This window comes from Crinia signifera, chromosome 1 (genome assembly GCF_055691185.1).
Source record: "Crinia signifera chromosome 1, ASM5569118v1, whole genome shotgun sequence".
Lineage (NCBI taxonomy): Eukaryota > Metazoa > Chordata > Amphibia > Anura > Myobatrachidae > Crinia > Crinia signifera.
In genome coordinates, this window is record NC_139217.1 from 242,406,500 (window position 1) to 242,418,379 (window position 11,880).

An 11,880-nucleotide genomic window follows, 5' to 3' on the forward strand; every position below is an offset into this window, starting at 1 on the left:
GGCCTTCAGGGGCAAACACAGGATTTTCAGAAGGGGGCTTCCAGAGGGGCGGAGCAAGGCACAGAGATGGACACTTAGGTGACCCAGTATATGCCGGGTCAGTTAAAGTATTAAAAATAGACCAAATGTATATAAATAATAATAATTAAAACAAAATTATATATTTATATACAGGTAGTAAGCCCGGCACTCACACAACCAGCTGAGAGCTTTGAACGGGTGTCATCAAAGACAGTGGTAGCTGCCAATATATATTGGGGGACAGCGGCACTCACGTCACATCAACAAGAAGAATCTGTAGTCTGTAAATATTATCAATGTTTCGCTAACTTTATTAGTGTCTTCAGGATATAACAAGAACATTAAAAGCGCTCACCTTAAATAAGGAGATTCACCCATGTGCAACAGACGCCGGGACCCGTCTCCGCCTCCAGCCACTACGTCAAGGGGTGGGGCTTCACCTCGGGACTCTCTCTCTCTCTCTCTCTCTCTCTCTCTCTCTCTCTCTCTATATATATATATATATATATATATATATATATATAAATTGTAGGGGCTCTGCACTCACTAAGTTAACTGATAGGCTGCAGGCTTAAATGCTTTGATCAATTCATGAACTAAGTCTCCACTATTTATTAATATCAGTTAATTTAGTGAGTTCAGAGCCCCTACAATTTCTGTTTGAACAATGTGGTCACAAGCCATAGGGCACCCCAAAACTAGGAAAGGTGAGTGCCGATGTTTAGTGTATACATATATATATATATATATATATATATATATATACACATACAGGGGCGTCAACAGCAGTGTAGACCCCTGGATATAGCAATGTATTGGGGCCCCTACTGATCCTCCAGCGGTAGGGGTGGGGGAAGCTTTGATGTCCTGCGGGGGGTATTATGTCAACCGCTCAGCATGTAGGGCCTGGATCAGTAATTTCCCCTTATTACCCCTTTACTGCACAGATGGTGGGAGATGGGGTGGGAGAAGGGGGCATTGGGCTGAATGAAGGGGCCCTGATACATAACTTCCAGGGTGGTAGAGGATGTTTAATACGCAGAGGAGGGGAGTATAGTGGAGTGGGTTTCTTATTCATAATTTTCTGGTGGGAGGACAGCTTGCTTGACTGCAATTATGTCCAGTTTCCGGAAATAGATTTTTTTAGATTTTAGTGGAATTAAGAACTAGAGAATCCCACCTACCAAATGATACTGGGGACTAGGGGATCAGAGTTTAGGAGGCAGAGCAATCTGACAACGAGAATATAAAACTACACACCAGGTGTGTGGAGCTGGAGCAGTAACCAGCTGCTGGAAGGTTGATTTCTCTGGTTCTGGGAACAGTAGAGACAAGCTACTAGTGTCCCTCAAAGGGGGAGAGTCCCAGCTTTTGGAATATACCCAGAAAAACTCTAAGTCAGAAAGAACCTGAAATATCTGACTGGGAAGAGCAATTAACAGGCTTGGATGGGGACCACTGATTTGAAGTCAGATATCTCCGGTTCCCATGGGCCGATTTTTACAATTCTTGTATCCATGGAAAGAGGGGACCATGGGGGGTTTAGGGGTACTCAGAACCCCCCCCCCCCCCCCCCTGTGTGTGCTACTGGCCTTACGATTAATGAGACGGAGCACCCACAAGAATGGAAGTAACCTTAATGCATTTTTTCTTTAAAAAGATTTGCTAGAACAATATGACTTTTTTGCAGTGTTGTCTACCGAACACTCCACACACTACAATCACTGTATTTAATCATGCATTACCTAGAACAAATGTGATATATGAAGAAATACAGCTCCACTGAATTCAGGTGGCAAAAATAATCATAAATTCTTCTTTCCCTAAGCTATAATAGGAGAGGGGTAAATGTGTCCAACACATGTCAATGTTGATATTAGCCAGTAGAAGAGCACATTAGGAATTAAACATGTTGATTTCTATGACTTTAAGTTTTCAACACCGTTTAGACCATACTTACCCAGAGGAGGATTTTACACAAGTCAATTTAGGCGCCTGTCTTGGGCCCAGTAGGTCTTAAGCGCCCCATAAACAAATACGGGCCACCCAAAAAGTCCCAGAGAAACATTGCGCGATATCGTAAAATGGACCTGCTCACACTCCCGACGTCCCTTTGATAGGATAAAAATGTTTGGACACATAAAACACATTCGTCCACTGTATGTGGGAAGGTTACTATAAATGACACAGGTATTAAGCTTACTTCCAAAAGACCTAGAGCCAGAATCAGATTTGTACGCAATGCTGAGCATTTATCGGTAGACTGTGCACATGCCAAAATACTCTATCGATGCCGCCTGCTATCAGGAATAAAAATATAGTGCTATAGATAGTTAGAGGAAGGGGAGACCAAACCGGTATCTTGCCTATGGCCCCATGAGGTCTAAACTCGGCTTTTGTACTTACCTACACACCTAGTACAGCTGAGAGGCTCCCAAAAATCGGCAGCGCTCACTAATAAAAATGTATAAGGCAGTGGCGTAACTATACATTTTGCTCCCCACTGCCAAAAAGTTTGTGGTCTCCCCCCCCCCCACCCCGGGCTCCTCTACAGCGTGTTTCCCCAGAGTGTGATGTGATGATGTCACACGCAGAACGGAGAAGCTGAAGCAGGATAGAGGAAGAGCTTCCCTTGGCTCCGACGCATTCCAGGCCGCCCTAGCACGCCCATCCTGTACACAGTAGCTAATAGCCAGCTCTGTGTACAGTCAATTGAATCAGTGGGGGGGATTTATTATCTCTGCCATGGCCGCACCCGCGCTGCGGCTGACTCGCCTCCGGTGCTTAGCCAGTGGGCAGTAGCAGGCAACAGCAAGTCATTGCGTCGAGCAGGTGCCGGTGCCCACATAGACCCGGCTGTGGCCTGCTCCCCCAAGCGGCTGCTGGGGCTGCCTTACAGTAGTTACGCCACTGGTATAAGGCCCACCAAGTGAATCAATAAAAATACCTTTTTAATAACAAATAATAAGCATATAAAGAACAATGTGCAACAATATATGGGCCCACTTGGGAATGTTTAACCTGCACTGAACTAAGGTAGTAGTCCCAAATTGACGGTGTCCGCAATAGCAAATTAATATCCTGAGTGCCACTGGAGGGGAAGATCCTGGTGGCTGCTAAATGGATCCAGCAGATAACTGCACAAGTGATACGGCTGTAGCTCCACGTAAAGTTGGCAAAGGACTTCTGAATTATGGGACTTATATGTACCTTGGTTCAGTACAGGTTAAACTTTCCCAATTCTGTCCATATTTTGTTGCACATGGTTCTGATATATTTTGCTTTCATACTGTATGCTTATTAATTGTTATTAAAAATGCCTTTTTATTGGTGTGCCCTATACATTTTTTTAGTGAGCGCTGCTTCGTTCTTTGTTGTTTTTTATCATAGTAGGGAAGGGTATCTGGACAACGGGTAGACAATAAAATGGACGACAAACAAGAAGGTCGACAAGCAAAAATGTCGACATGCAAAAAGGTCAACATAAGCATTAGGTCGACATGGGGAAGTCGACAGTCAAAAGGTCGACACATGGTTTTTTTACTTTTTTGGGAGACATGTGCCGACAGGCGGTATTTCATACCCTACTATCCAATAGGGCTTGGTGGGAGAATAAAATAGTATGCCGAGCATAGCGGGGCACCGTGCCGAAGCATGGTGAGCATAGCGAGCCATGCAAGGGGACGCAGTGCTACATTTTAGTGTCCATATTGACTGTGTTGACATTGTGAACAAAAAAACGTTAAAAACCCCATGTCGACCTTTTGACTGTCGACCTTCCCCAAGTCGACCTAATGCTTGTGTTGACCTTTTGCATGTAAACCTTTTTACATGTCGACCTTTTTTGCATGTCAACCTTCTTGTTTGTCGACCTTTTTGTTGTCTACCCCTTGTCCCACAATTAGGGAAGTGACTTGTAGGGAAGTGACTACATTCCCTTATTAGCAGCTGCATGGAGTAAGAACACGTGACAAGCGCTCAATATTAACTATTGTTATACCCCTGCACCAGCCTGCAGCTGTCTGTAAAGTGCGAGGCCAGGGAGGGATGATGACAGGATTTGCATTGAATTGAGTTATCATAGCCATGCTTCCCACCATTCAATGATAGTAATATCAGCTTCGTACAGCACGGGTAGTTGTCACAATGCCATGGATATTCAGCCACACTCCAAATTTCTCATCGTGTCTTGCCCTTCCCATCCATCTTTACAGGTTGCCACCTAAGTGTTGTTAAAAATTAAGCATTTTCCCTTATTTCTGTTAAACATTTAGTGAAATTACAGACTTTGAAATATCAATCTTTCATCAGTGCCTTTTGTGTCAAGCCACTTTTGGCATAAAACATTTGTGTTATTCCAACTATAAACTTAAGTTTCCCAATTCTATTGGCACTAAAGTTCCTGAACTCTAAACCAAACATTTACTTCCTAACAGTTAGCTAATTTTATAATAATATCCATTTCTTATCATTGCTTGCCTTTTAACAGAAGATGGGGGAAATATACTAAGGCCCTTATTGTGGTTCACTTGCAAAGGCAAATTCCTTCTCAAATGGACAAAACCATGTGCACTGCAGGTGGGGCAGATGTAACATGTGCAGAGAGAATTAGATTTGGGCGAGTTATTTTGTTTCTGTGCAGGAAAAATACTGACTAATTTATAGTTACGCTGCAATATAGATCTCACTTTGAAGTAAAACCTCACCCAAATCTAATTATCTCTGCATGTTTCATCTGCCCCCCTGCAGTGCATATGGTTTTGTCCATTTGAGAAGGAATTTGCCTTTGAGAGTAAACCAGAATAAGGGTCAAAGATCGGAGTTCTATATCACATGGGATGTTACTATGGACAACTAATCAGAATATACTTAAGCTGTGTACACAGGGGGGTGATTTCAGCATATATCGCAGGCAATGTGGTCACTGAGCGACCATATTGCCAGCGATTGGAGTGCGCACCGGCGATAAATCGCCGGGTGCGCCCTCCCATCTTTAGACCCCTTATGATCACTGGTTTCGGTACTTGTGTATTATAGCGGCGTCCCCGATGTACATCGTACGATGAACGTATCGTATCGCATCACATGCCATGTACTCGATGGCATGCGATGCGATGCGACGCGAGTTCCGCCCCTGAATCCTACATTACCAGGGAAGTCCAGGAACAGAGCAACTCGCTCACCTTAACACATAAATAATGGGGATTTGGTTCATGGATTGATCAATGCATTTAAGATTAAAACCCACTTCATGGGACCTCATTTACCAGAATCTCAGGGGTAAATTTACTAAAGCTTCTCAAAATAAAAATAGGTGATATTACCCATAGCAACATATCAGATTCTGTATATAATTTCTGTATAAAATCCTAGAGAATCCTAGAGAGTGATAGACAAAATGATAGACTAGAAGCTTTAGTAAATTAACCCTTAACATACATTAGAACTACTTGTTCCTCTTGCTTAAATTAACCTTCTCAGCAAAACCCTGATTACTTGTACAAAGTGTCATTTGCTAACTTAAGGTGAGTACACACGGGTGTACTTTAATGCCCCGCAGGCTGGGACTTGTGGTTCTCCAAGTCCCAGCTTGCGGGGGAGGCTTGCTGGGACTCATAGTGCCCCAGTATTAGACAATAGTTTAATCTTTTTTTTACTCCGCTATCAGCTCGATGCCCACCGCCCAGGGGCATCGAGGACAGCACCAGGCTTCAGCCTGTTCAGGTAAGTCCTGGAGGGGGGGGACACCTTTATTGGGGGGGTCCCCACTGCCCCAGGGCCCCTGGCCAGGCTGACTGGTCAGTAGGGTTAATGCTTTGGCCGGGGGGACTTGTATAAAAAGTCTCCCCCCGGCTGTGGCATTACCCTGCTGGCTGGTTGTGCCTGGGGCTGGTTCTTGAAATACGGGGGACCCCTAGTCATTTTGTCCCCCGTATTTTGGGAACCAGCCCTGGAGCCTGGGGCTGGTTGTTAAAAATCGGGGAACCCCTATTTGTCGGGTTCCCTGATTTTTAATTACCGGCCCCGGCTCCGTCAGCCTGGTGCTGGTTACAGCTGTGGGGGGGACCCCACGCCGGTTTTTTTTTTAATATTTTTTTTTTTTTCTTTTTTTTTACACTAAAGCCTGCACGGATCTGACTGATCCGTGCAGGCTTAAAGCAAATACGACAGGGAAAGCAAGGTGTATTTTCCTGTCGTATTTGCGTGGGTGTTTTACACCACTTAGCAGCCGTATTATCAGTACGGCTGCTTAGTACATCAGGAACCACCATTCTTTTGAATGGTGATTTCTGTCGTATTCTATCGATGGTGTAGACATTCGTATTTGTAAATACAAATACGAATGTTCCATCTTTAGGAATACGAATTGTTGTATTTTTGGGATTGTAAATCCCGAAAATACAAATTCGTAAAAAAAGGTGACACCTTTTTTCTACGAATCCATTTTGGTAAATGTCCCCCCTAATGTCTGCATTGCTGTACAGTTTTTTTCTGTCTCTTCTCTGGTATTCTGTGCAGGTACCACAAGAGGGAGTGATTTTCCTCATGTCGCTTCTCATATTTTCTAAACCAGAAGTTAAAAAAAACACATCCTTTCGTGCTGGTTTTTGCACTCAGTCTCAGCTGTACTTGTAGACTGTGAAAAGAATGTCACCTAGCAGCTTCAGAGAACAGCTTCCTTTTATATATATACAGCCGTAAGTACCATGATTTATTGCACATAACTTGACTGAAGTAATGGTGGTTATGTGTGGGCACCCTAAGAGTCAGAATTGAGATGTGGCAATCACATGTACAGTATATATAAGCAAAGTCTAATTTCAGTTACACCTTTGTAACCAGATATGTTAAAATCAGGCTTGCCTACTCTCCGTCTTTGAGGCTCCCGAAATTCGGGTGGCGCTCCCAGCCCCCCCCCCCCCCCCCCCCCCCCATCCCCCAAAAAAGAGAAAAGTTGGACTTCTTTGCCTGGAAGACGCATAGAAACCCTGGCGGCTATGCACATCCGAACAAAGCAACATTTGAACTGCTCCATCAGATGCATCAGCATACATAACACCTGAATTCCCCCCCCCCCATAGAGTTGAGGAGCAGTTTTAGTCTTATTATATAGGATGTTAAATAAATCAAATCAAAGCCTAATAAAAATTTTAATGTTAAGCCCCAAACACACTACACAACCGCGGCCGATATAGTTAACCATATTGGCCCATATCTGTTAACAATCTCGCCTAGTGTGTATGGGGCTTTAGAAGGAATAAAAACATAGTTGACAAAGGTTTCGAAAGGGTCCTACACAAGTATCAATTTAGGGGCATTTTCACTAGATCACTTAGAAAATGTCCCTATCACGCACGGCGCTAACGCCCAGTGATTAATATCCAGCACGCTAGATAATAATCGGTCAGGGCCAGTGTTCTTATTGGAGATTGCGCAGCACACAGCACTGACACATCGCTGTGTGCTGCGCGATCATGCTGACCTGTTCTGAGCAGTCTAGCATTGCTAAAAATGCTTCAGCATTGCTACGTGTGTAGGAGCCTTAACACATTATTCATTTTTTTATTAAATAAAAAATGTATGCAATATAAAACTGGGCTAAACAAAAAAAAAGTTTAAAATAAAGAAAGCTTGTTTTTATTTTTGCTTCAATCTGTATGGGGCAACTAGGAGGTAACAATTGTGGTTTATCAGACATGCGCAGGTGTAGTATCTTATGGGAGTGTCGGTAAAAGTGGTTGCATACTGAGATATACAACTGCTGACGTTGGATGACATACGCCGATGGAGAAACTGCTGGTGCAGGTTTATCAAAGAAATTGTGAGAGTGCACTGCTTTGATTAAACCAATAAATGTAATAAAATAATATCTTTAAAATATTTTAATTAATTAATACACAATTAATATTACAATTGAAACCAATTACAAAGTTGCTGCAATGGACCCACAACACAATGTCACTCAGAAAGACTAATGCATAATATCCATAAATACACTGAACTCAGAAAAAATTGATGCATGAATGATTGAAACTAATCCAGATTGCTCTTACCCGCTGTGAGAGATGGTTCATCCAATAAACTCGCGGGGAGCCGTTAAGTGAGTATGAAGAGGACCTCTTCATACAGTTTTTTGTCTCCAATACAATATACAATATATCCATTATTCAATTATAACAATTGTTTTTCTATTTAAGCTTAATATTAATCTGTATATCAAAATATGGCCCCCTTCAGAATGAGAGGCAAAAACTCCTTAAAAATGGCCACTATGTCCCATTTAAATCAACGGCAATTAGAGGGAAAACATGTCTATATTTAGATATAAGTAGGTTGACTGCACCAGTGCAACAGTGCTTCTTGTGCCAATGGGGAACTGCGGACTGTGGACGAAGGGGTGCGGGTGTGAATACAGATCTGTCAGATAGTGTCACCCACCAAAGAGTGACACCCGGGTATGGGCCGCACCCCCGTGCAGAGACACGACTGTTCAGAATGCTTCAGTATCTCCCCATGTGGTGGCCCCTTTAGTCTCTAAATTGCACGTAGCCATGTGGATTAAACTGAAGCAGGTTTGTTTATCAATAAAAGTGAGAAGAATGGCATACATTGGTACATATGAGTATCCCACAAGTGTATGTCAGTTTTGTCTACAATCTACATAAAGGCCTTATTCAGAGTAGTACACAAGTTCACTGCAGGTGCATTCAGAGTTAGGGTGCCCATACACACTGCAATCATTGCATGCGTTTTGGTCCCGATCGCATTGCATGCGATGCGATCGGGACCTAGTTAGAAAAGTAATGTGCAGCACATACTTTTTGAACGGTACAATGAGATGTGTGTGGGAGCGCGCATCACACCTGCGAATCGCACCATGTATGGTCACCTTTAACTACCCCTATCTATCTGCTTTTGAAGGTAGCTCTCATCAGTATCAGTGGCATTCTCTACTTACTCTAGAAAGTCCACAATTCCACCCATCCATGACATGTCCTCAAAACGTTTTTCCTTTGTGCGAAAGCTGGCCATTTGTACCCACTCAGAGACTTTGAATGCTAGGCATAAATGGGTATAGTAAATATTCAGTACCAAAAATATTCTGTATAATGTAATAAGCTCATTCTGCCATAGTGTAATGTGTTATACAGTAGTTACATTATCTCATTATTTCATTTATGTAAGGAACTAGTCACTTGCAAAAACCATGGAGATGATAAGGACGTGGATTGAGCCAGTGGTTGCCGGAACACAGATCGCCAGCTCTTTCTATGACACTGCACTGCTTATGGTGGTCCAGAATCACTACAAGAAGTCCAACAACAACACACAGTCTTCGGGCAACTCTAGTAATGAAGACATTTTACAGAAATCTATATCAAACTTCTATATCATTTACAATGTCATTATGGGATTAACATCTTTTCTGTCTGCTTACATCCTTGCAAAAATTGGAGAGAAAACTACTATAAAGGTTACTATATGTGTGCCATTGCTTGGATATCTGCTATCCAGGATGTTTTTGCTATTTGTCATCATCTGGGAATGGCCCATAGAAGTCATATTTGGCTCTGCAGCTCTGAATGGATTAACTGGCTGGTTCACAACCTACTGGGCAGGTGTTATGGCCTGGGCCTCCTTGTGTTCCTCTCAAAGAAGCCGATCGCTTAGACTCATTATTACTGAAATGGTGTATGGATTAGCAGGATTTATAGGCAGTTTGGTCTCAGGGCACATTTTTGTTGACTTAAATTTAGCAAATCATCAAGGAACCATACTTGTATCCTGTAGTATAGGCTGCTATGCATTGTCTCTCATATACAGCATTTTTGTTCTGAGGACACCAGTAGAACATTGTTCTAAAACCACCAGATTACTGATAGTCGATAATAACACATCAATACAAGCAAACTCAACAGAGGCTTTAACACTTGTATCCCCATCTAAATGTTTCCTTATTTATATGTTTACCAGTGCTATCTTGTTTAATGTTGCTTTCACTGCAACTGAAGATGTGATCAACATATTTGTGCTGAGGGAACCTCTGAACTGGGGTCCGGTTGATGTGGGCTATGGTTATGCTGCAGCCTACATGACCTACCTGACCAGCTTTCTAGGCGTTTTCATTCTTTCCAAATGCACAGGTGATCTGGGACTAATTGTTATTGGAATGGTTTCATTCAGCTCTGGTCTTCTGATGATGGCATTTGTGAAGTGGACATATATGTATTATATTGGTAAGTAAAGAACATACATTACACCGCTATCATTATTTAGCTGCAATATTTCTGAGTCACTGCTTATCCTGCTTCATTTGCAAAGATTTCCATAATTGTATTAATTTTAACATTCAAAGACAAAATCATTTGTTGGCCTTATCTATCTATATGTTTTCCAAATACCTTTAGCCTTACACTATTCATTAATGTTATATGGCTCAAACATAATCTAAACTTTTTTAATGTTGCTTTTCTTGGTCAGATCCCTGCCATACCAGACTTGAGGATAAAATACAGACAATGGAAACACGAAGAGGCCGCTTATATGGGACTTTCTTGCCAGTGAATTTATTTTTCAGGCCCAATCTGTGCAGCAGCAGGATAATATTAATAATTTAATTTATATAGCACTCTTTCTCCAACAGGGCTAAAGGCACTTCACAGACATCAAATATAATTCACATAATACATAAGATTTAAGTAATACAGCAATAAACAAGCCACATAGACATAAAAATGAAAACTTAATGTTCAAAATAATCAATGCAGGGTTGGTGAAGACATTTTGGGTGATAACTTCCATAGGTTGTATATTCCACCCTCACAAGGTACCAGCTGAGGCAGCCATATTGGGTGCACTGCGTAGAAATACACAACATGGGGTGACTGCAGCATCCTAATGCTAAGAGTAGATTTCCAATAAAACTGTCAGGTCCACAGATTGTCATCTGATTCAGGAGCATACAAGAGGCAGCCATGGTGGGTGAACTATGAAGGTTACACTGTGGGAAGTGAACCATAGACGGACCCAAGGCATGTATGGGAAAACTGACATATCACATGAAATACATCCTGCCCGCTGATGATCCGTCCGAGGCAACCATCTGGGGTACACTGCAAAGGTGGTTGCAGGCAGTGGAGATACACATTAAAGGAATAGCACACAGTGGGGCAGAAGTATGTTGTAAGAAAAGATAAAGTAAAAACACATTTTAGGTTCAACAACAGAAGAAAATTAAGATAGCATATTATTTTCATTTAATTATATATAAATGTGGGGTGCCGAGTGATGGCCCTCCAGTCGGGATTCCAGCGGTCAGTACCCCAACATCAGAATCTCGACTCTTTAAATGCCTGACAGATGGGATCCTGACTGGCAGTGGCTATTATCCCTAATGGATGTCCACGAGCCTGCAAGGGGCTTCATTGGGCTCGCAACCCTGTCGGAGTACCTGCATTCGGGATTCCGATGTTGGTATACTAACCATCGGAATCCTGGCACAAAAAAAAAAAAAGTAATCCCTGCCGCTCTAAGGTAAGGGGCAGATCCCTCAGGCAGTGGGTCCACCCTCCTCTTTGCAATGAGCCATTTTTCCAACATTGTTAAAAATGGTATGCGGGGGCCCAGGGGATAACTCATTTCTGGTCTGAAGTCCTCAGTGGCCCCAGTGCAATGCACCTGCCACACCAATGGTAGTTCCGCATCTGTGTAGTAGGCTTGGCCCCAGTGTTTTCATGCCAGAGGTGTGAAGAGGCCACCAAATGATCCTGAGATGCACAGTTTGAAAAATGGTTTCATTTGTGATTCCAGAGTAATACAAAAGGTCAAATCCAGATTAAACTCCAGTTATAATTTTGC

At 42.5% G+C, this 11,880-nt stretch overlaps 1 protein-coding gene across 2 annotated transcripts in view; it reads left to right on the forward strand.

Moving 5' to 3' along the window:
- Positions 1–6,640: 6,640 nt before the first annotated feature.
- Positions 6,641–11,880, forward strand: part of LOC146027596 (solute carrier family 46 member 2-like) — a 5,291-nt gene continuing 51 nt past the window's right edge. Inside the window, exons 1-3 of one of the 2 annotated variants that reach the window (XM_083158272.1) lie at positions 6,641–6,719; positions 9,208–10,259; positions 10,504–11,880. The exon at positions 10,504–11,880 is cut by the window's right edge and continues 51 nt beyond it. In XM_083158272.1, coding sequence (XP_083014398.1) covers positions 9,230–10,259; positions 10,504–10,640 — 1,167 coding nt within the window. In that variant the 5' untranslated portion in view covers positions 6,641–6,719; positions 9,208–9,229 and the 3' untranslated portion in view covers positions 10,641–11,880. Of the gene's footprint in view, positions 6,720–9,166; positions 10,260–10,503 lie in introns of those variants that run through there. The other variant, XM_083158273.1, reaches the window with a different exon arrangement.